Source organism: Cyrtonyx montezumae, unplaced genomic scaffold (genome assembly GCF_038088225.1).
Source record: "Cyrtonyx montezumae isolate F1298 unplaced genomic scaffold, pur_monq_1.0 scaffold_31, whole genome shotgun sequence".
NCBI lineage: Eukaryota > Metazoa > Chordata > Aves > Galliformes > Odontophoridae > Cyrtonyx > Cyrtonyx montezumae.
The window spans coordinates 152,015-177,831 of record NW_027072036.1 but is presented as its reverse complement, the minus strand read 5'-3'; the positions used below and the strand labels follow the sequence as shown (position 1 = coordinate 177,831).

Here is a 25,817-nt window from a genome sequence, read left to right as displayed (position 1 = left end):
GAATACAATTTTTATTTAATTTTGAACGTTTTAATGTTTGTCAATACTTCTTTGTAATTTAGTCTAAAGTTGAAATATATTTAAAATTAATTGTCAGGATCTTTTACATTCCATAATAGTTGCATTTCTTTGACTGATCGTGTGCGATTTTTAAAACAAGAGAAATGAGTACACCCACAGATTTCTTGTGTGTCTAATGAACAACACTTATGCAGAGCTTTATTTCAAGTGGAAGAAGATGTCATGTTCTATAATATGCCGATTTGAAGATCAGTATTTGTCCACACCCAGTTTTTTTTTTTTTAACAATAACAATAACATTCCAACTAATCCCAATCCAAAATCTATTCATAAAATGCAAAGAAACCCTGTCCCTTACGCAAATATAAAATCAAATCCTAACCCTAACATAAAATCCATCCCAAACACTAACCCTTACAGTAAACCTAACCTTAACTTTTAGCGCTAAACTTGTCCAAAAACTATTGCTATTCCTATTTTTGAACCATAACCAATCACAAAACAAATCCAGGGCTTAACACTTCTTTCGCAATAACGCTCAAAATTACCCTACACTACACAAGAAATGTAACACTACCTCTATTCTTGAAACCTAGCACTAACCCTTTACCTACCTATAACTTAACCCAAACCTAAGCCCAACCCTAATGCTAACCCTAACCCTAACCCCTACATTGAACCCTAAACCTAAGCCTAACATTAACCCTGAACCTAACACTAACCCTAAATCTAACACTAACCCAAACCCTAAACCTGACCCTAACCCAGACACAAACAGTAACGCTAAACCTAAACCAAAACATAATCCAAACACTAACTTTAACCCAAAACCAAACCCTAATCCTAAGCAAACACTAACCCTAACCCTAAGCCAAAATGTTACCCCAACACAAATCCAAATTCTGAACATAAAAATATTACTAAAGCCAATCTTCACCGAAGCCGCTAAAATTGCCTAAATCCTTCCCTAACACTTACTCTAAGACTAATTCTTTATCCCTAACACTTACCCTAACCCTAACGCTAACACTTACCCTATCTTAACACTATATCCAATTGTACACCCAACCCTCTACAATCACATAAAACTTACTTTAAAACTAAATCTGTAAAACTAACACTAACCCTAACAAGAATCCTAACACTAATCCTAACCCCTAACCTAACCCTAACCCTACACTATCCCTATCCTAACCCAAAACATCTCTTCTCAGAGATCCCTGCCACGTGGAGTCCCCTGCGAGCCTTATCATCCTGATGGTGAGCCATCTTCTCTTTCGTATTATTTGTATGCTATCTATATAGAACAACTCAAAATATACCATCATCTATACTATTTCTTTGCGAAGTACCATCCTTGGGAGTTATTTACCCCACACTAACCCTAACCATAACTCAATCCCTAACCTAAACCTAACAACTGCTATAAATCTTAATCTAGAAACCTAACACTAAACCTTACCCTAACTCTAAACCAAACCTTAACCCTAACCCTAAATTAACCTTAACGCTAAAAATAACACTAACCCTAACCTTAACCCTAAACGTAACCCTAACCTTAACACTACCCTAACCCTAACAGTAAACCAAAACCCTAAACCTAACCCTATCCCAAAACCAAACCGAACCCCAAACTTAATCTTCACCCTAATTCTAACCCTAACTCAAGCACTAAGCCTAACTCAAGCACTAAACCGAACATAAAACCCAACCCTAACCGTGATTCTAAACCTAAACTTAATCCTAACACTACCCTAACCCTAAAATAAACCTTAACACTAACCGTAACCCTAATCCAAACCTTAAACCTAAGCCAAAACCTTAACCTAAGACTATTCCAAAATCTAAACATAACGTTATTACTATAGCCAATCTTCACCTAACCCTATGAAGTAACCTAAATCCTTCCCTAACACTTACTGTAAGACTAAAACTTTAACCCTAACACCTACTCTAACCCTAACACTAATCCTAAATCTAACCCTAACCCTAAACCAAACCCTAAATCCAATCATACAACTAACCCTATCCAATAACTTATAACATTCTTTAATACTTACTGTAAAACTAAATATTTATGCTTATCCTTAAACCTAACCCTAAATCATAGCCTAACCCTAACCCTATACCTTCACCCTAACCCTAACCCTATACCTTCACCCTAACCCTAACACTAACCCCAACCCTAGTCTGTACCCAAACACTAACCCTAAGCCAAAAACTTACCCGAATACAAAATCTAAACATTAATCTAAACACTAATCTAGACACTAAATCTAAACATTAATCTAAACACTATTATCAAAGCCAGTCTTCACAAAACCCGCTGAAATTAACTAAATCCTTCCCTAACACTTAACGTAAGAATAAATCTTTAACCTGAACCCTTACTCTAGCCTAACACTAATTCTAAAGCTAACACAAACCCTAAACCAAACCCTAAATCCAATCATACACCTAAACCTATCGAATAACCTAAAACATACCCTAGCACTTACTGAAAAACTAAATATTTAAACATAAACTTAAACCAAAACCTAATCCTCACCCTCACTCTAATCCTAAATCTTAGCCTAACCCTAACCCTATACCTTAACCTTAACACTAACGCTAACCCCAACAGTAGTCTGCACCCTAACCCTAAACCCTAAGCCTTACACTTACCCTAACCCTAACCCTAACGCTAACCCATAGCCCTAAACCTAACCCTAAACCAAACGCATACCCTGACCCTAATTCAAAAAGTAACCCAAACCCAAACACTACCCTAAACCTAACCCAACTCCAACTGCAACCCCATCCCCAAACCCAACACCAACCACACCTAACCCCTAACCCTAAACCTACCCCTATTCCTACCCTAACCCTATACCAAACCCTAACCCTACACCTAACCTTAAACATAAAACCAACTGTAAACCCACCCCCCTAACCATACACCTAACCCTAACATTAACAATGAACCTAACACAAACCCTAAACTTAACACTAACCCTAACCCTAACCGTGATCCTTACCCAGACCCAAACACTAATGCTCAACCTAAACCAAACCCTAATCCAAACACAAATCCTAACCCAAAATCAAACCCTAACCCTAACGCTAACCCCAACCCTAATCTACTCTATCCCTAACCTACTCTAACCATAACCCTAATCCTAACCCTAAACCCTAACCCAATCCCAACAACTATCCCAACTCCAACCCCAACCCCCAACACCAGCCCCAACCCTATCCCTAACACCAACAACAACCCCAACGCAAACAATAACATCTAAAACCTAACGCTATCCCTAATACTAACCCTAACCCCACCCCCAAACAAAACCCCAACCCAAATCCCAACCCCAAACCTAATCCTAAACATAACCCTAAACCTAATACTAAATGGAACCGTAAACCTAAAGCCTAACCCTAACCCAATCCATAACCCTAGCCCTAAACCTAACCCCAACCCCAGACCCAACCCAAATCCCAACCCCAACCCCTACCCTTATCCTAACCCTAACCGTAGACATAAACCTAACCCTAAGCCTAAACCTAACCCTAACCCTAACCCTAATCCGAACAACCCTAATCCGAACAACCCTAATCCCAAACCCAACCCCAACCCTAACTCCAAATTTAACTCTAATCCTAACCTGAACCCTAACCATAACCTTACCCTAACCCTAACTTTAACTCTAACCCTAAAACTAACCTTACCCTAACATGAACACTAAACCTAAATCTAAATCTAACCCAACACCTAACCCTAAACCTAACCCTAACATTAACCCTGAACCTAACACTAACCCTAAACCTAACACTAACGCAAACCCTAACACTGACCCTAACCTAGACCCAAACACTAATGTTAAACCTAAACCAAACCCTAATCCAAACAACACTAACCCTAACCCTAAATCACACCCTAACCCTGACCCTAACCCCAACCCTAATCCTTACCCTAACCCTGACCCTAAGCCAAAATGTTACCCCAACACAAATCCAAATTCTGAACATAAAAATATTACTAAAGCCAATCTTCACCGAAGCCGCTAAAATTGCCTAAATCCTTCCCTAACACTTACACTAAGACTAATTCTTAACCCTAAAACTTACCCTAATCATTACTCTAACCCTAACCCTAAGCCCTAACCCTAACCCAATCCCAACAACTATCCCAACTCCAACCCCAACCCCCAACACCAGCCCCAACCCTATCCTTAACACCAACAACAACCCCAACCCAAACAATAACATCTAAAACCTAACGCTAACCCTAATCCTAACCCTATCCTTAAACCTAATACTAAATGGAACCGTAAACCTAAAGCCTAACCCTAACCCGAGCCATAACCCTAGCGTTAAACCCTACGCCAGACCCAACCAAAACCCAACCCAAATCCCAACTCCAACCCCAACCCTTATCCTAACCCTAACCGTAAACCTAAACCTAACCCTAAGCCTAAGCCTTACACTTACCCTAACCGTGACCCTAAACCTGTACCTAATCCTAACACTACACTAACCCTAAAATAAACCTAACCCTAATCTTAAACCTAACTCTAAACCTACCGTAACCATAAGCCTAACCCTAACTTTAATCCTGACCCTAACCTCAACCCAAACCCCAACCCAAATCCCAACCCCAACCTAATCCTAACCCTAACCCTAACCCTAAACCTAACCCAAGCCATAACCCTAACCCTAAACCTAACCCCAAACCCAGACCCAGTCCAAATCCACATGCCAACCCCACCCTAATCCTAACACTAACCCTAAACCCTAACACTAACCTTAAACCTAACCCTAACCCTAATCTTAAACCTAACCCTAAACCTACCCTAACCCTAAGCCTAACCCTTACTCTAACCCTAACCCTAACCCTAATCCTAACAACCCTAATCCCAAACCCAACACCAACCCTAACTCCAACCCCAAACCCAGCTCCAACACTTACCCAACACCATCAACAACAACCAAACACGAACCCGTAAATAATAACTAGAACACTAACAATAAACCTCTCACCCTTATCCATACCCCAACCCCAACCCCAAAATCTAACCCTAACCCTAAACAGACCATAACACTAAACCTAATCCTAAACCTAGCCCTAACACTAATCCTTAAACATAAGCCTAACCCTAACACAAACCTAACCCTACCCCAACTCCAACCCCATCCCCAAACCTAACACCAACGCCAACAACACCTAAACACTAACCGTAAGCCTAACCCGCAACCTACACTTAATCCTCATGCATACCCTCAACCTAAAACTACCCCTATTCCTACCCTAACCCTATACCAAACCCTAACCCGAACACAAACCCTAGGCCTAACCCGAGCACAAACCCTAACCCTAACCCATACACTAACACTAACACTATCAAATCCTAACCCTGACCCTAACACTAACGCTAAACCTAAACCTAACCCTAACCCTAACAACACTAACCCTAAATCTAAAGCTAACCCTAACACTAAATCTAACCCTAACTCTAAACCTTAAGCCAAACTCTAGCACTTAACCTAAATTTAACTCCAACACAAATCCTTACCCTAACCATTAACCCTAACACTATCACTAAGCCTACCACAACCCCAATTCCTACCCCAAACACATACCCGAGACCAACAAAAACTCCTTAACCCTAACCATAACTCTAACAATAACATTAACCCTGTACCTACTCCTATACCTACCCTAACCCTAAACCTAACACTAGCACTAATCCTAACCCTAACCCTAAACATAACACTAAACCTAACCCTAAACCCTAACCCTAAACCCAACCCTAACCCTAACCCTAAATCCAACACTAACCCCAACCCCAACTCTAATCCCTAACCCCAAACCTAACACTAACCCTAAACCTAACCCTAACCCGTAACTATAACCCTCACCCTAACCCTAAACTATAACACTAAACACTAAACCCGAAGCCTAAGCCCAAACCTAACACTAATCCTCACCCAAAACGTAACCCTAAACCAAATCCTAACCCTAACCCTAACCTTAACCCTAACATTAAACCTATCCTTAACACTAACAAATACACCAAACCCAACTCCAACCACAACCCCAACCCAAACCCAAACCCATACCCATAACCCTAAATCTAACCCTAACCCAACCCTATACCTAACCTCAAACACTTAACGCAAACCGTAACCCTATACCATAACCCTAAACCTAACCCTATACCCTAACCCTAAACCTAACCCTAACCCCTAAACCTATACCTTAATCCTAACTCTAACCGTAAACCTACCCCTACCCGAAACCCAAAATCAAGCCCTAAACCTAAAACTAATCCTAAACCTAAACCTAACCCTAGCCCTAACATTAACCCAGCCCTAACCATAACCCTAACCCTAACCGTAAACCTAATCCCAACCCCAAACACAACACTAACACCAAACTACTAACCCTAAACCGAACCCTAACCCTACATCCTAACCCTAACCCTAAACCTTACCCTAACCCTAATCCTAGCCCAACACCAAACGCAACCCCAAACCTAAACTCTAACCCTTAACACTAACTCCAACCCTATAGGGGTAGGAATACTCCTATTCCTACCCTAACCCTATACCAAACCCTAACCCGAACACAAACCCTAACCCTAACCCGAACACAAAACCTAACCCTAACCCTAACCCTAACCCTAACACTAACACTAACACTAACACTATCAAACCCTAACCCTGACCCTAACACTAACGCTAAACCTAAACCTAACCCTAACCCTAACAACACTAACCCTAACCCTAAATCTAACCCTAACCCTACATTCTAACCCTAACTCTAAACCTTACCCTAACCCTAATCCTAACCTAACAACCAAACGCAACCCCAAACCTAAACTCTAACTCCTACCCTTAACCCTAACTCCAACCCTAAATCTAACCCTAAAACGTTCACATAAAAAACCCTAACCCGAAACTTAACCCTAACCCTAAAACTAGACCTAAACCTAACCTTAATCATACCGTAACTGTAACACTAATCCAAATCCGAAACCTAACCCTAACCCTACCCTAACCATAAGCCTAACCCTAACTTTAACCCTAAACCGTTACCATAAACTCTAACCCAAAACTTAACCCTAACCCTAACACTAAACCAAACCTAATCCTTCTCCTACCACTACACTTACCCATACCCGAAACCCAACCACAAGCCCTTAACCTAACCTTAACCCTAACCCTAATCGTCACCCTAACCCTAAACTAAAACCATAAATCCTAAACCTGAACCCTAAACCTAACCCTAAGAATAACCCTTAAATCTAATCCTGACCCTACCCTTAACACTAACACAAAACCCAACCCCAAACCCATCCCCAACCCCAACCCAAAACCAAACCCATAACCCTTAACACTAACCCAACGCAAACCATACCCTTCAACATTATCCTAAACCGTAACCCAATATCCTAACCCTAACCCGAACACTAACCTTAACCCTAACCCTAATCCGAACCCTACCCCTACCCCTACCCGAAACCAAACCACAAGCCCTAATCCTAACCCTAACACAAACCCTAACCCTAAACTCCAACCCTAACCCAAAAATAACCCGACTCCTACCCCTTCCCCTAACTCCTAAACTAAACATAAACCTAACCCTAATCCTAATCCTAACCCTAACCCTAAACCAAAAATAACCCAACTCCTACCCTTCCCTTAACCCCAAACCTAACACTCACCCTAACCCTAACACAAACACTAATACTAACTGCAACCTCAACAACAAACCCAACCCCAACCCCAACCTCAACCCCAACCCAAACTCCTAACAACAAACCCTAACCCTTACTCAAACCCTAACACTAACACAAAACGTCCTAACCCAAACCCTGACCTTAACCCAACAACAAATGCAAACTCAGGATTGAGTAAGTATTTGCGTGAAGCCGTTCAGTTGGGGTGGGTATCCCGGAGCACACCTGACTGAGACGTCCTGTAGGGGCGAAGTGAGTGCGGACCCACTAGTAGTGCAGTTCCCATTGTCCGCGAGGGTGTTGGTCACGACCGAGGGGCGCGAGTGTGTGTGTGTGTGTGTGTGTGTGTGTGAGTGCTCTGGAAGATGGGACAGAGGCAGAGAAAGCCATCTGAACCCATGGGTGGCTTGCAGGTGTAGCTACCAGACATACCACTAGAAAGTCCCCTAGGTTTATGTTAAAACACTGGGGTGATTCTCCCTCTAGAAGAGGAAATAGTAAGGTAAAATGGTATATTATTGTATAGGGATATGGGGAGGAAAGCAGATAGGGGCAGATCAGCAATTCTGACCAGTATTTGGGTCCTTTGAGGATGAAATCTGCCGGGCTCTAAATACTTATGTGAATGATACACTATCTGTCCTCCCTCCCCCCCCCCCCCCCCCCCTTATGCTCCCCCTGAACAGAATCCAGAACAGAATCGATCAATTCATTCCCCCTGAACAGAATCGATCAATTTTTAGGTCCCACTCTTTATACCTGAGATGAAATAAAGGCAATTTTGGGCATACTATTTATAGCAGAAGAGGGATATGATCAGGAAGGCAGATATGCGAATTTGGGATCAGCAACACCAGGCTGGTCCAGGAGCAGATATAAAGTGGCCTTTACAGCGGCCCAATTGGGATAATCAGAACCAGGAACATCACTCACATGGCAGATTTACGAGTTATTATTATTCAAGAGAATAGAGAATCTGTCCTTCTGGGACAGAATGTTGATAAGGCTTCTAGTGATTAAAAAAAGAAATGAAACTCCTACTGAGTGGTTAGAGAGACTACGCAGAAAGTTAGTTATATTCAGGATTAGCTCTCCTGAAAAGGCAGTTTGTAGCTAGGTCCTGAATATTCAAAGGAAACTAGAGAAATTGGGGGATTGGCAGGAGAGAGGATTAGATGAATTACTAAGAGAGGCTCAGAAAGTATATGTACGGAGAGAGGAGGAGACTCAGAAGAAGCAAGCAAAAAAATCCTGATAGCCGTGGTAAAAGGAAAAGAGGGAATATTCCTCGGGCAGAGAATGTGCTTTAACCTAACCAGATGAGACCCAGAGATATAAGGACAGTAGAATGCTTCTACTGTCAGAAAAAGGGACACGTGAAGAAAGACTGTAGAAAGAGAATTCAGGATGAGAGAATGTTTAGGAAGGACTGAGGGGGTAAGGGGTTTTATGTGCTGGGGACTCGGGAAAGAAAAGAGCCCGTGACGAAATTGAAATTGGGTCCTCAGAGTCAGGAGGTGGAATTTTTGGTAGACCCTGGGGCAGAAAGATCAACTGTTCAATATTTACCTCGAGGATGTTCTGTATCCTCGGAAAAGCTACTAGTAATCGGAGCAAAAGGGAACCTCTTATGGTACCTGTTATAAAGCAGGTCGAAATAGAATTACCTAGCACCTATGGAATTGGGTCTTTTTATTGGTACCTGAAGCAGAATATAATTTGCTAGGGAGAGATTTAATTGTGGGGTTAAGAAAAAATTTGGAAGTAAAAGATAGAGAATTCATTGTTAATCTATGTACTCTAACGATAGAAGATGAGGCTAGAATTAACCCAGAAGTTTGGTATACTCCAGAATCAGTAGGGAAATTAGACATAGAACCATCTGAAGTGACTATAAAGGAACAAGAGATCCCGGTTAGGATAAAACAATACCCCATTTCACAGGAAGGTAAATTAGGGCTACAACCTGAAATTGAGAGATTAATAGCTAAAGGGCTATTAGAACCCTGTATGTCTTCCTATAATACTCCTATACTCCCTGTAAAGAAACCTGATGGCACATACAGATTGGTCCATGATTTAAGAGAAATTAACAAGAGAACAATAACCCGTTTCCCAGTAGTGGCAAACCCCTATACCCTGCTTAGTCAATTAAAACCAGAATTTAAATGGTACAGTGTGATTGATTTAAAGGATGCTTTCTGGACCTGCTCCCTGAAGGTAGAATGTAGAGATCACTTTGCCTTTGAGTGGGAAGATCCAAACACCCATAGAAAACAACAACTTAGATGGACAGTGCTTCCACAGGGATTCACAGAAGCCCCTAACTTGTTTGGGCAAGCCCTTGAGCAGGTATTAAAGACTTACTAATCAGACCCACAGGTGACCTTAGTACAATACGTAGGTGACTTACTATTAGCTGGAACAGATGAGGAGGAGGTTAGACAGGAGAGCATTAAACTATTAAATTTCTTAGGTTCAAAAGGGTTGAAAGTTTCAAAGGCCAAGTTACAATTTACAGAAGAGGAAGTGAGATATCTGGGACATTGGTTAAGCAAGGGGAATAAGAAATTAGATCCAGAACGAGTAAATGAGATTTTATCTTTAAAGGCCCCAAGAAGTAAGAGGCAGGTGAGGCAGATCTTAGGGTTGCTAGGATATTGTCGACAGTGGATCGAGAATTGTAGTAGTAAGTGTAAAAGACAGAAACTGTTTTCCTTTGTCTCAAAGTTTGCTTAGTAAGGCCTTTTCTGGTGACAAGACTCTGACTGATCACTGCCGGTTATCTGGATGGGTGTTATGGTGCCATTGTCTCTGCTTACGGTTGTAAAGATAAGCAGAAATAGGTGCAAATAGCCTTTTCCATGGGGGTACGGTTTGGAGAAGCTGACCACCACAAAGACAATGCTCCTGCATGGCAATGAAGACGACATCCGCTGCTGGCTTATCTGTTGGGCCAGACATGTCACACAAAGAGAAAAGGAAAAAACATCTGAGAAATGAGGGATAAAAGGCCTTCACTGAACTAAGGATTTTGTGCTCAGTGCAGGCCTGTGAGTTATATGCAGTCCTTAGAGCACTACAGACGTTAAAAGGAAAATTGGAACCATCTATACAGATTCCATATATGCGTATGGGGTAGTTCATACCGCTGGAAAATATGGGAGGAAAGAGGATTAGTAAACTCACACGGGAAAGGGTTAAATCACGAGTCGTTAACAAACTAAGGGCAATAAAAGAACCAGAGAAAATCGCAGCAGTACATGTTGGCTCAAATAAGGAGAAATAATTTAGCGGCCTTATTGAGCCTAAAGGAAATACAAGCTGATAGTCCATGAAAAAAAAAAAAAAAGAGAGAGAGAGAGAGAGAGAGAGAGAGAGAGAGAGAGAGGCTAAAAGCTTTACTATACAAGAGAAAGAAAGGACTGGTGGTACAACGGCCCCCACTAGATATGGCAATACACCAAATCAGTCCAGGAAATAAGGTTTTAATTAAAACATGGAAAGAGTCGTCTCTAACTCCTCAATGGGAGGAACCTTTTCTTGTTTTATTAACAAAAGAAACAGCGATCCAGACAGCTGAGCATGGATGGATCCATGCGAGCCGAGTGAAAGGATCAATCCATGACACAGAACCCCAGTGGAAGGTGTCCAAGGCTTTGGATGATCTAAAAATCACTCTAAGAAAAATGTGAAACTGTTGTTTTTCCTTTAACAGATAACTCACTCATTTCATCGCATGCTTTATATGTCTATTGTATATGTATTGTGCATCGTATATGATGAATATTGGTGAACTCACTCTTCCTATGAATACCTTTGAAGATAATTGGGAGATAGTTTTGTGAGCAATCAAGAGGCTAAAATTTAAAAAGGAATTATAGATAGAGAACGGGGAGACATATAAAGCAAGGAAAAAGGAGGTTCCCCTGAAGAATACGAATGCTGCTTTAAAAAAAAAAAATTTTTTTTTTAAAGGAGAAAAGGGGGGGCCAATAAAGAACTTGAAAATATTCATTCTGGAAAATGAAGCCTTCCGGACCCGCCGTCGGCTTCATTCAGGTGTTCGCAATCGTTAGGGACTCATCGGTCTGTCCATTTACCTCGGTGCACACCAATGTGGTGGGTGGTAAAATGGCGTTTATTTGCTCGTAACAACAACTTTTATAGTTTACCATAGTTTCGTCTACGCCCCTCAGGCGCTTGCGTAACTACCTCCTTATCTAGCTGCTACAGGCATTATTACCTTATTTGGTTACAATTGGCACTACTCCCTTATCTGGTTACTATTGGCAACGATCCGGGGGTGGATCCTTCTTGTGTTCGCCGCCTACATTTCCCCCCCTTTATGCATAAACATGTCTACTACATCCTGAGAGGACCCTAACCGCGTACAACCGGAGCCCCGCTTTTACGCCTATACATGCCGTTGTCCTCTCAGTCAAGCCTTGCCCCGTTACATCCCGATTCGCAACCTAATCCTATCCTATCCCTATTCTAATGCGCTTTCTATTTGTCCTCAAGCCTTTAGCATCTTCTCATATTCGTCGCGATAATCAAGTGTACGATTAATCATCTTACGCATGCGGCCTAACATCATTTGTAACAGACAAGGCACACAGATTACCAGAAGCAAAAGAACTACAAGCCCTAAAAGCAAACCCTTTAGCAAATGCACACCCCATTCCCCGATACCTCCGAATAGTCCACGTAGCCAGTCTCCAATCGGATCCTTCTCCACGCCGATTTTGTTGACGTGTTCCCTCATAAGCTGAAACTTCTTGTGTATAGATTCACTGTGATCACTGAGATTAAAACAGCACATTCCTCCGACATCCTCACAGCCATGACCATGAGCTAAAAGCAGGAAGTCAATAGCCGCTCGGTTCTGCAGGACTGCGTGTCTGATGCTTGTGACGTCAGTTAATAAATCGCTGAGAAGTGAAGTTGTTAAATTAGCCTGCTTGATGGACCAGCAAGCCAGTCTCTCGATTTCCCTTAAGGCTTGTGCGGCTGCTACTCCTGGGGCAAGAATGGATGCGAAGATTCTTGCCGTGGCGCTCCAAAGCTGTACTTCATCCGAACACGTACTGTCCAAATGTGATATACTTCGCCTGCGCCTTGTCGCTGATCGAGACGTGCCGTTAACGAGTATTTTAAGGATCTCTGTGTGATTAGGTGCTAACATGGTGAGTTTCCCTAAGTAGCATGGACCTCCTACCGGATTCCTTGGAATCCCTTGCCAAGCACGGTCCCCGCAAATGAGGAAAATGTTGGGTGGTAATGCTTTCGGCTCAGCAAAACTTTGCGTCTTGCCCAGGAACCATGCCCTTGACGTGAATGCATGATAGTAGGGACTTCCACAGCACCCGCTTTCTTTACCCAGGTATTTTACTGTAATGCTAGGGCAGGTTAATGTAACCCCACTGACATTAAAGGATTCTGAACTATTGACCCACGTACCTCCCTGCATTGCGCATGCTTTCCAAGCAGGGTCCTTGCTAAGAAAAGTTTTGGCGCCAAAGGTGTAGCTGTACTTACCCTGCTTCCGGGAACAATTGTACAGCATCCAAAATTGCGAATAGTACCCACAATATCCCCCTCCCGAGAAAAGAACGTGCCTGTTCGGTGAAACGATTGTGAATGGTTCTGAGGAGTTAGTGCCTTGATTAAAGAAAGGGTTCCTCCACGGGAACCGTTGGAAATCCCGTATTATCTGCACACGTGTCCAACTGCGGGCATAGGTGGGTTGAGGATTTCCAAAGCCTATGCATCCCGCAGCGGTGGCAGTGACATTGAGGGTGACATTGGGAAGGGATTGAGAGCCTAATAGCTGCATCTCTACCGGATCATCCCAGAGGGAGACGTTCAATCTGGATAGCAGACACTTCACCTTTTGATAGCTGAGAGTGCTCGCATAATTGTTACCACCTTCAATCTCAGCTGACGCAATAAGTAGGTCTTTCCCTAAATTTCTGCAGTCGGTATCGCTGACGTACCCTCGGAAATCCTGTTCAAGGGTCTCTAGTGGGATACCGATTAAACATGTCCGAAACGGTGAGGTGGCTGACTGCGCGGAAAGACAGAAATCTGTCTGGCCTGTACGATTGGCCCAAGTAACCCAAAGGTTCTCTGGCTGCTCCATTAAGTGTATATCTGCGTTTACCCCTTTAGCCCCAAGTAGAACCAAGAAACAGACAACAACGGTAATGTTAGTATTTCTCGTTGGCAGCAAGGGTCTCTTTTCCGGGTCTTTCTCAATCTCTCTCGAGGACTTCTTCTTCTGGTGTTTCTTGTCCGCCTTTCTCATCCCTAGTTGTCCAAGCAGAAATGCCTGCAAAGGGAAGGCTCGCCTCATTTTTCTTTGTGGAATCATTGCCGCGACTTACATCCGGTTTAACCTTTCTGGAGGGAATCCAGATAATTCTATCTGTCTCCCCATTCTTGACCGCGGCATAGCCCCGACCCCAAACCAGGATGTTCCATCCCTTTTCCCACTCACCCGTCTCTGTGCGTACCTTGACAGGTGGCCCTTCGGTGAGGATGGTTGGCTTCCAATGTTTCTGCATTGGGGTCTTAGTATTCTCACCTCGCTCAAAATGATTCAGCGCATACAATGCTTTTGCCAATACCTCCCCCTGCTTTGTTGTAGGAATTCTTCGCATAAAGTCATCTCCTTCTGCGAGTATACGGATCTTATCCTTTAGGAGACGATTAGCCCGCTCTATTATGGCCTGACCCTGGGAATTCCCAGGGATTCCCGTTGTATGCGCTATCCCCCACCGTTCCAACCATTCTCGGGTGGATTTTGAGGTGAAGCAAGATCCATTGTCTGTTTTTACTGTCTTAGGTTTTCCTAACGCGGCAATGGCTGTAGCCCAGTGCTGCTGGGCTGCCGCCGATGTGACACGACAATGTTGGGTCGCCACCACCACCGACGAAGCAGTGTCTACAGTGACGGCTAACCAGGAACGTGGCGCCATTCTTGTCTCCAGTGTAAAATCTGTCTGCCATATCTGTAAAGGTCCCAGGCCCCTAGGGTTAACGCCAGCCTCCATTGCAGGGGCCGAATTGCAGTAAGGACACGCCTGAACCACTTCCCTTGCCCGCTGCTTAGATATAGCACATGCCCTAGATAGGGCACGGGGCCCAATGTGGAAAGCTGTATGGAGGTCTTTGGCTTCCCTCAATGGGTACGCCTGAAGGGCGGCCTGAGTATCCGCCATAGTATTTCCTTCTGTAAAAAACCCTGGTACATCGGAGTGACTGCGGACATGAAGGACTGCGACCATGGCTGTCCTCTGGCTCAGCGCATCTTCTAAGATGAAGGCGGCCGTCGTTGACGGCACCCCCTCCTTACCCATCTTGAATAGCATTTTTGCAACAAACGCGGAATCAGTTACTACATTAGTGGGTGTCGTCGGCCATAACAGAAGCGCCATAGCCACAGCGCGAGTCTCTAACTGCTGTACACTTGCTCCCGGGTCAACGATCTCTTTAACTTGCCACACATGGCCCTCCTTCCAAACCACCACCCCTTTATGGGTGCTTGAGGAAGCATCGGTAAAAACTGTAGGCCCTACCACAGGGCGATCGGTAACCCTTATTTTCAAGGAAACAAGCATTGGTCGCGCGATGTCAAAAATAGGTGGCGAGTCATCATTTCTTATTTTTCCTGCAAATCCCCTAAGGGCTAAAAGGACCTCCTCTGGAAACGGAAGGAATGAAAGGTCTTGTCGGAGACATGCAGGCAACATGAGGATGTCAACATCCTTTCCAAAAATCCTGATAGCTGAGGCACGGAGCTTGACGATCAAAAGAGCAAGTACCTCCAGCCAAGCAGTAAACGCCCTAGTGGGTTGTGTGGAGAACACCCACAGACATGGCCTAGGGTGTGCTGACAGCTCCTGCCCTAGGACTCCTACCGCCCCTTTTTCACATCGAGAGATCGCTCCCTCAAGTGGAAGATCGGGGTCCCAATGCTCCAAAGCAGCCGTAGTGGCAAGCTGTATAATCTCACTCCATGCTAACTTCATGTCCAGATTCCACTCTCTCTTCTCGTTCGGATCAGACCCTTTCAACTGCTCGTAAAAAGGGCTCATCAACCGTGGTGGGATCCCTAAGGCTGGTCGAATCCACTGGAGGGACCCCACTAGTTTCTGAACATCCCACAAGGTGGAGATCTTTGGTTCTGCTAATACGCCCGCTGGAGCTATGTAAGTATTTCCCAGCCGATAGCCAAGGTACTCTACACCAGGCTCCCTTTGGATCTTGTCCGGCGAGATGGTAAACCCCGCCCCTTCTAACACACTTATGATCTCCTCTCCAACCAATTCCAACTTTTCGTTATCAGAAGCAGCTATCAAAAGGTCATCCATGTAGTGCAGCATGCACAAGGATGGGTGCTTACGCCGGAAGGGTTCCAGTACTTGCCCCACAACCAGCTGACAAATAGTGGGAGAACATGCCATCCCTTGAGGCAAAACCTTCCATTGGAACCTACGCGCAGGAGCCTGATTGTTGATAGAGGGAAGGGTGAATGCAAAGGCCTCACGGTCTCGCTCCGCGAGGGGAATAGAAAAGAAGCAATCTTTGAGGTCCAAGACCATCGGAGGCCAGCCCCGCGGAAGCGTCGAAAGAACTGGTGCCCCCTGCTGGACTGCCCCAAAAGGAATAAGCTTAGCGTTAACAGCGCGCAAGTCATGCAACAGACGGTAGGATCCAGATGCTTTTCGGATCACAAAAACAGGTGTATTCCAGCAGCTAAGCGAAGGTTCTATATGTCCTAATTGTAATTCTTTCTCAACCAAATTTATCAGCACTACAAGTTTAACCTCGGGGAGGGGCCACTGATCAATCCACACAGGAGTGTGGTCTGGCTTCCATTTCAGTGGAATAGCCAGGTGTAGCGCTACAGTGAGAACAGTGGCCCTTTTTATAAATTTGTCAAGCGAAGCCCTAGGCCTTGCAGGCAATCTCTCCCTAAGATGCTTCCTTTAACTGAAGCTACTGCCGGGAAGAAAAGCAAAGGCCGTTCCAACGAGCCATCTCGATTTATGACCCCAACCTCAATCAACTCTCGGGATTTCTGCATGGGGATTCCCCCTCCTATGCCATGAACTTGTGTACTCGCAGTTTCCATCAATGGCCAATCAGTGGGCCAATCTTCTTCTGAGATGATGGTAATATCAGCCCCAGAATCCAGCAACGCAGTGATGTAAACCGTGCGCTGCTTCACTGGATGACTACCTGTGTTAGTCATCATAACCCTAACCAAGGGGCGATCCTCGTGTTCCATGGTCATTGCCAATGACACAGTGGGACGGGTCGAGAGAGGTCGTGACTCTGTAGAAGATCCTCTCACTAGCCGTAGACCCTGATTTATGCCTGCCTCCTGCAAGGAAGATCGAAACCTCCGGCAAGCCCTGGCTGTGTGTCCCAGCCCTCTACACAGTTGGCATCGCTCACGATCGCCTTCCAATCTCCTCTTGGGGCATTGAGCTTGGTAATGTCCCGAGGATCCACAAGAAAAGCATTGTCCCCGAGCACGAGCACCCTGTCCGCTCTGCTTATCCCTTTCTTTATTAACTACCGCCATGACCAAGGGTTGAATGGCCGACGACACAGCCGACGACACAGCTGTTGCTACCCCCTGGTCTGTTAATGGAGCAACTCTCTGCCTATCTAGGATATATTTAATTATCTCCCCAGGTGTCGTTAATGTGGATGGTGCTGCCCGTATGAGCTGTTGAATATCCGGGTGCGACTTTTGCCTAAAACAGTCAATAATCACAGGAGCCCGCGCCGAAGATGGGAGATCCGATCCTTCGACCGCCTTTATGAGGCGATTAGCGAAGTCCACAAAGGACTCCGACGGCCCCTGTGTAATGTCTGCCCAAGGGTCAGCAGGCTCCGCTAACCGGGCAACTTCTCTGAGTGCTTGGAGAGCGGACGCTGTGATGGCAACCAGCTCTCCCGGTCTCAAAAGTGCGGCCTGGCCCTCTGGGTTCCCAGTCATTCCATCCGCCAGACCCTGTAAGCGGTCCAAAGTAGTCCGCTCCCCCCGCCCCTGACCGTTAGCAGGATGTCGAGGGTCCCGGGTAGCTGCCGCCACTACCGTCTGCAGCTGGATACTCCACGCATCCATCCACAAAGCATATTGGGCGGGAGCTAGTAGAACCCTCATAAGATTCATAACATCATGCGGCAGCAGCGGGGAAGACATAAGAGCTTCCACCTCTGCCATAGTGACTGGAGATCGTAAACCCTTGGTCCTGACCGTGTCGGCCAATCGCGTAATCAGTTTTGGCTCCAGAGGGGTCCAAGCTGGTCCCTCTGTTTTAATCACCACAGGCATTGCCACTACGGATGAGCTCTCTGTTGTAAGTTCCTCCCTAATCCTTGCCCAATCAGTTAAAGCCGGCCCAGGGGCTGAGCCAGAGCACCCCGACTCCGCCCTCTGTCCAACCCAATCAGTTAAAGCCGGCCCAGGGTCTGAGCCAGAGCACCCTGACTCCGCCCTCTGTCCATCCCATCGGGGCACACCATCCCGCCATATACATAGCGATAACATAGCCACACCCTCCTTCTCCGCCCCTCCCAACCCCTCCAAAGAAGGATACAAGCCGCTCCCCACATAAGGAGGAGGGGCGGCGGGGGCAGAAGGAGGAGCAGAAATTGAGCAAGAGCAGCCGTTATCTGTTTTGCAACAATTGCAGGATGTTTCAGCAGCCTGTGGCGCAATCCGCTCAGCGGTCTTGGGCGCGGTCGCCTCTCCGCGCGCCATCTTAGCGTCTTGCCACGTGGGCATCTTGTCCTTCTTCTCTCCATCTGGAGGCTCCACAAGTGGTCTCATTGTGGAATCTGTGGGAGACACCTTTCCTCCCCCCAAACCCTGCCAAAACTTCGCCTGCTCAGATGTAATCCGTTCATCCCGCGCTGTTTTCAGCGCCCCCAAGACCAACCCCCAGGTTTTCAACTCTCCTGACTTCCCAAGCACCATCGCCCGCTGAGAAAGCGTTGCGGTGATGAGATCCCAGGACCCCGGGGTATACAAATCTGAGGGAGATGTAAGCAGTCCCTCCTTTTGTAAAAGGGACAACATTGCCCCTATTTCCTTCTTAGAAGGAGACGTTTTCCCACAAGGAGAAGTTTTCCCGCAATAGGTCTTACACGCGGACGAAAGCACCTTTATGATGGCCTCCATGTCGCGTCCTCACGAATCAGTCACCGGGGATCGCCGCCGAATGACTTCCAGGTCCACGACGCAGCTACCGGGGATTGCCACCAAATAGCCGCCTGGGTCCTCGGCAGGTTCACGGGCTCTAGCGTGCTTAGAGCCCCCTCCGACGCTACCCAGCTTCCACTCTCGTAAGCCGCAGCCCCCTCTAGCCTAGGGTCATCATCTCCTTCCCCAAGGGAGACGGAAGAGAGCAGGAACGCCACGCCGCCTGTGGCCCGACCACTATTCCCTAACTATCACGTCGGGGTCACCAGATGAAGCCTTCCGGACCCGCCGTCGGCTTCATTCAGGTGTTCGCAATCGTTAGGGACTCATCGGTCTGTCCATTTACCTCGGTGCACACCAATGTGGTGGGTGGTAAAATGGCGTTTATTTGCTCGTAACAACAACTTTTATAGTTTACCATAGTTTCGTCTACGCCCCTCAGGCGCTTGCGTAACTACCTCCTTATCTAGCTGCTACAGGCATTATTACCTTATTTGGTTACAATTGGCACTACTCCCTTATCTGGTTACTATTGGCAACCATCCGGGGGTGGATCCTTCTTGTGTTCGCCGCCTACAGGAAAATGAGTACACCATCAATACTGAATAAGATAATTGCAGCATCGTAAAACTGCTGGATCAATAGAAAGAAGAAGAACATATTTTACCTCAAAATACAGTGATATGGTTTGACGAACAAAATGAGAAAAAAGAAAAGGGGGGATTGTGATAAAAATGAGTGCTGCATTTGTTAATCAAACCGACTCGAGACAGATGTGTCAGTGTTTTTCAGTCTTTTGCTTTCTGAAAACTATGTAGTTTGTAGAAGTGTCAAAATAGGTGTATAAATGTTTTGTCTAAGAACATTGGAATTTGTGCAAATTGGAGCCACAGCACTTAGTTCTAACAACTGGACAATGAGCAACAGACAGCAGTGACCTTCTAAGGAACTGAAAAAAGAAAATTATTAAATTCCCTAACCCTAACCCAAACTCCAACACCAACCCCAAATGCAACAACAAACACAACCCCAACCCTAAAACCTAACCCCAAACCTAACATAAACCCTAACCCTAACACTAAACCTAAACCTAACCCTCACCCTAATCTATGACCCTAAGTCTAACCCTAACCCTAACCCTAATCCTGACCCAAAAGCAAACTCTAACCCAAATTCTAACCCTAACCCTAACACTAAACCTAACCCTATCCTTAACACTAACACTAACCCCAATCCCAACAGCAACCCCAACCCAAACCCACACCTGTAACCCCTAACCCTAACCCAAAATAAGGACTAACCCGTACCCGTAACACCTAACCCTAACATTAACCCTAACCCTAACCCTTTCCCAAAAGCAACCACAAGCACAAACCCTAAACCTAAACCGAACCCTATCCCTATACCATAACCCTATACCCTAGCCCTAATCCTAACACTGGCACTACCTCTACCCCAAAAGCAACCACAAACCCTAACCATAATCCTATCCCTAAACTTTAACCTACCCCTACCCCAAAAGCAAGCACAAGCGCGAACCCTAATCCTAACCCTAAACCTAACCCTAACCATACCCCGAAGCCCAACCCTAACCCTAAACCCTCAAGGTAACCATAAACCCAATCCTAACCCTCACCACAGCCCTTACAATAAACATAATACTAACCCTAACACTAACCTTCACCCTAACCGTAATCTATAACACTAAACTATAACCCTAACCCTGATCCTAACCCTAATCATAGAACTTTCTAGAAATTTTTGTACTGGTTATAACACCTTTCAAATCTTTTCATATGATCAGGTCCGAATGGTGGGCAAAAGTATGGCTGTAATCGCTCATAACCGTGGAATAAGCTTGAAAAAAAATGTGTCTTCTACAGTTCCGAAGGCAGAATGCTAATCAGCCGGCTGCCTTGCACTGTAAAGAGGCTTATCTCCACTGCCAGCTGAGGTCTGATTCCAACATTACGCAGATTCCTCAGAAACACAACTTCTCTCAATTTTTCCTTGTCATACACACGGACAATACTGATTCTTTCCCCAAAATTGTATGCTCTTCTGAGGTTAGTAAAGGCGAATTGTGAGTGAAGCTGGCTCACGAACGTCAAACTCGAATCGCTCTTAACAGCCGATTCCGTGTGGAACGCTTCAATCGCGGTTTCTGCTGCTTGAGCCGCTGTGGAAAGACGGGAATCAGCCGCCTGCCGTGCGCCGAAGTGCGGCTCTAAAACGCAGCCTGCTGCGGTCTGATTCCAACATATCAGTGATTACCCTTATGACAGACTCCGTTCCTGGCGTTGTCGATAGAGATGGGGAGGACCCGATGTTAGTGTGGGGGAAAGATTCTAATCTCTTTCTGCTCTGCAACAGTCGGCAATATATGTGTGCATAAGGCGTTCATCTCCGTCTACGTTTTCATACTTTTTTCTGAAATTTCTTGAAGTCTCTGTCTAAACACATGAATCATCGTATCTCCCTGTTTATTTTTCAATCACTAGAATAGTACTGATTACTTTCCCTAAATAACATGCTCTTCTGATCACAGCAATGTAGATGCGAAATTTGAGTGAAGCTGGCTTTTCTCGCAGATTCTTATGTCTAGCGAAGCGGACGAATATTTTCCAACAAACTTCATCACCGGAGCATCGCAGATGAACCCGGACGAAACAGCCGAATCGGCAACGAACGTCTAACTCGAATCGCTCTTAACAGCCGATTTCGCGTGAAGCGATTCAACCGCGGTTTCTGCTGCTTGAGCCGCTGTGCAAATTAGGGAAACAGCCGGCTGCCGTACGCTGAAGTGAGGCTTTAAAACGCAGCCTGCTGCGGTCTGATTCGAACATATCAGTGATTACCCTTATGACAGACTCCGTTCCTGGCGTTGTCGATAGAGATGGGGAGGACCCCGATGTTAGTGTGGGGGAAAGATTCTGTTCCCTTTCTGCTCTGCTACCGTGTTCAATGTATGTCTGCATCAGACGATCCTTTCCGTCCACGTTTTCATACTTCATTTCAGAAAGTTTTTGATGTCATTTTCTTCGTTAAACTTCGTCAATCCCCTTTCCTTTCCGCACAAAAGGACGTTACTGATTCCTTCACCAAAATTGTATGCTCTTTTATGTTAGCAGCGTATATGCGAAATATGTGTGAAGCTGGCTTTTCTCACAGATTCTTATGTCTATCGAAGCGGACGAATATTTTCCAACAAACTTCATCACCCGAGCATCGCAGATGAGCCCGGACGAAACAGCCGAATCGGCAACGAACGTCTAACTCGAATCGGTCTTCACCGCGGATTCCGCTTGAAACTTTACAACCGCGGTTTCTGCTGCTTGAGCCGCTGTGGAAAGACGCGAATTAGCCGGGTGCCGTACACTGAAGAGCGGCCTTGAAACGCAGCCTGCTGCGGTCTGATTCGAACATATCAGTGATTACCCTTATGACAGACTCTGTTCCCGGCGTTGTCGATAGAGGTGGGGAGGAACCCGATGTTAGTGTGGGGGAAAGATTTCGATCTCTTTCTGCTCTGCTACCGTGTTCAATGTATGTCTGCATCAGACGATCCTTTTCGTCCACGTATTCATACTTTTTTTCTGAAGTATTTTTTTCTTGATGTCTTTTTCTTTCAACACTGAACCATCGTCTCTCCCCGTTTATTTTTCAATCACTAGAACCTTAGTGATTCCATTCCCAAAATAGTATGCTCTTCTGATCTTAGCAGTGTAGATGCGAAATTTGAGTGAAGCTGGCTCCTCTCGCAGATTCTGGTGTCTGTCGAACCGGATCGAATATTTTCCATCAAACTTCATCACCGGTCATCGCAGATGAACCCGGACGAAACAGCCGAATCGGCAACGAATGTCTAACTCGAATCGCTCTTAACAGCCGGTTCCGCTTGAAACGCTTCAACCGCGGTTTCTGCTGCTTGAGCCGCAGACGAAAGACGCGACTCAGCCGACTGCCGTGCACTGTAACCGATTCTGACTTGCTTAGCTGAAGAAATTAGATAAGTTTTTATACCATTCAAAAAACATTTATAAACTTTTTATAATACAATTTTTATTTAATTTTGAACGTTTTAATGTTTGTCAATACTTCTTTGTAATTTAGTCTAAAGTTGAAATATATTTAAAATTAATTGTCAGGATCTTTTACATTCCATAATAGCTGCATTTCTTTGACTGATCGTGTGCGATTTTTAAAACAAGAGAAATGAGTACACCCACAGATTTCTTGTGTGTCTAATGAACAACACTTATGCAGAGCTTTATTTCAAGTGGAAGAAGATGTCATGTTCTATAATATGCCGATTTGAAGATCAGTATTTGTCCACACCCAGTTTTTTTTTTTTTAACAATAACAATAACATTCCAACTAATCCCAATCCAAAATCTATTCATAAAATGCAAAGAAACCCTGTCCCTTACGCAAATATAAAATCAAATCCTAACCCTAACATAAAATCCATCCCAAACACTAACCCTTACAGTAAACCTAACCTTAGCTTTTAGCGCTAAACTTGTCCAAAAACTATTGCTATTCCTATTTTTGAACCATAACCAATCACAAAACAAATCCAGGGCTTAACACTTCTTTCGCAATAACGCTCAAAATTACCCTACACTACACAAGAAATTTAACACTACCTCTATTCTTGAAACCTAGCACTAACCCTTTACCTACCTATAACTTAACCCAAACCTAAGCCCAACCCTAATGCTAACCCTAACCCTAACCCCTACATTGAACCCTAAACCTAAGCCTAACATTAACCCTGAACCTAACACTAACCCTAAATCTAACACTAACCCAAACCCTAACCCTGACCCTAACCCAGACACAAACAGTAACGCTAAACCTAAACCAAAACATAATCCAAACACTAACTTTAACCCAAAACCAAACCCTAATCCTAAGCAAACACTAACCCTAACCCTAAGCCAAAATGTTACCCCAACACAAATCCAAATTCTGAACATAAAAATATTACTAAAGCCAATCTTCACCGAAGCCGCTAAAATTGCCTAAATCCTTCCCTAACACTTACTCTAAGACTAATTCTTTATCCCTAACACTTACCCTAACCCTAACGCTAACACTTACCCTATATTAACACTAAATCCAATTGTACACCCAACCCTCTACAATCACATAAAACTTACTTTAAAACTAAATCTGTAAAACTAACACTAACCCTAAAAAGAATCCTAACACTAATCCTAACCCCTAACCTAACCCTAACCCTACACTATCCCTATCCTAACCCAAAACATCTCTTCTCAGAGATCCCTGCCACGTGGAGTCCCCTGCGAGCCTTATCATCCTGATGGTGAGCCATCTTCTCTTTCGTATTATTTGTATGCTATCTATATAGAACAACTCAAAATATACCATCATCTATACTATTTCTTTGCGAAGTACCATCCTTGGGAGTTATTTACCCCACACTAACCCTAACCATAACTCAATCCCTAACCTAAACCTAACAACTGCTATAAATCTTAATCTAGAAACCTAACACTAAACCTTACCCTAACTCTAAACCAAACCTTAACCCTAACCCTAAATTAACCTTAACGCTAAAAATAACACTAACCCTAACCTTAAGCCTAAACATAACCCTAACCTTAACACTACCCTAACCCTAACAGTAAACCAAAACCCTAAACCTAACCCTATCCCAAAACCAAACCGAACCCCAAACTTAATCTTCACCCTAATTCTAACCCTAACTCAAGCACTAAGCCTAACTCAAGCACTAAACCGAACATAAAACCCAACCCTAACCGTGATTCTAAACCTAAACTTAATCCTAACACTACCCTAACCCTAAAATAAACCTTAACACTAACCGTAACCCTAAACCAAACCTTAAACCTAAGCCAAAACCTTAACCTAAGACTATTCCAAAATCTAAACATAACGTTATTACTATAGCCAATCTTCACCTAACCCTATGAAGTAACCTAAATCCTTCCCTAACACTTACTGTAAGACTAAAACTTTAACCCTAACACCTACTCTAACCCTAACACTAATCCTAAATCTAACCCTAACCCTAAACCAAACCCTAAATCCAATCATACAACTAACCCTATCCAATAACTTATAACATTCTTTAATACTTACTGTAAAACTAAATATTTATGCTTATCCTTAAACCTAACCCTAAATCATAGCCTAACCCTAACCCTATACCTTCACCCTAACCCTAACCCTATACCTTCACCCTAACCCTAACACTAACCCCAACCCTAGTCTGTACCCAAACACTAACCCTAAGCCAAAAACTTACCCGAATACAAAATCTAAACATTAATCTAAACACTAATCTAGACACTAAATCTAAACATTAATCTAAACACTATTATCAAAGCCAGTCTTCACAAAACCCGCTGAAATTAACTAAATCCTTCCCTAACACTTAACGTAAGAATAAATCTTTAACCTGAACCCTTACTCTAGCCTAACACTAATTCTAAAGCTAACACAAACCCTAAACCAAACCCTAAATCCAATCATACACCTAAACCTATCGAATAACCTAAAACATACCCTAGCACTTACTGAAAAACTAAATATTTAAACATAAACTTAAACCAAAACCTAATCCTCACCCTCACTCTAATCCTAAATCTTAGCCTAACCCTAACCCTATACCTTAACCTTAACACTAACGCTAACCCCAACAGTAGTCTGCACCCTAACCCTAAACCCTAAGCCTTACACTTACCCTAACCCTAACCCTAACGCTAACCCATAGCCCTAAACCTAACCCTAAACCAAACGCATACCCTGACCCTAATTCAAAAAGTAACCCAAACCCAAACACTACCCTAAACCTAACC

The 25,817-nt window shown here is 44.3% G+C and overlaps 2 protein-coding genes across 2 annotated transcripts; both read right to left on the bottom strand.

The window, feature by feature from the left end:
- Positions 1-12,258: 12,258 nt before the first annotated feature.
- Positions 12,259-13,212, bottom strand: LOC136053828 (syncytin-A-like). Its single transcript, XM_065744784.1, has one exon. It carries the CDS (start codon positions 13,210-13,212, stop codon positions 12,259-12,261), a length of 954 nt encoding a protein of 317 aa, XP_065600856.1.
- Positions 13,213-16,880: 3,668 nt separating this feature from the next.
- On the bottom strand, positions 16,881-18,180 carry LOC136053827 (igE-binding protein-like; the record flags this gene model as incomplete). Its single annotated transcript, XM_065744783.1, has 2 exons — positions 16,881-16,910; positions 17,332-18,180. Coding segments are annotated over 2 exons (879 nt in total), but the record flags the coding sequence as incomplete, so codon positions are not given.
- Between the last annotated feature and the right edge of the window lie 7,637 nt (positions 18,181-25,817).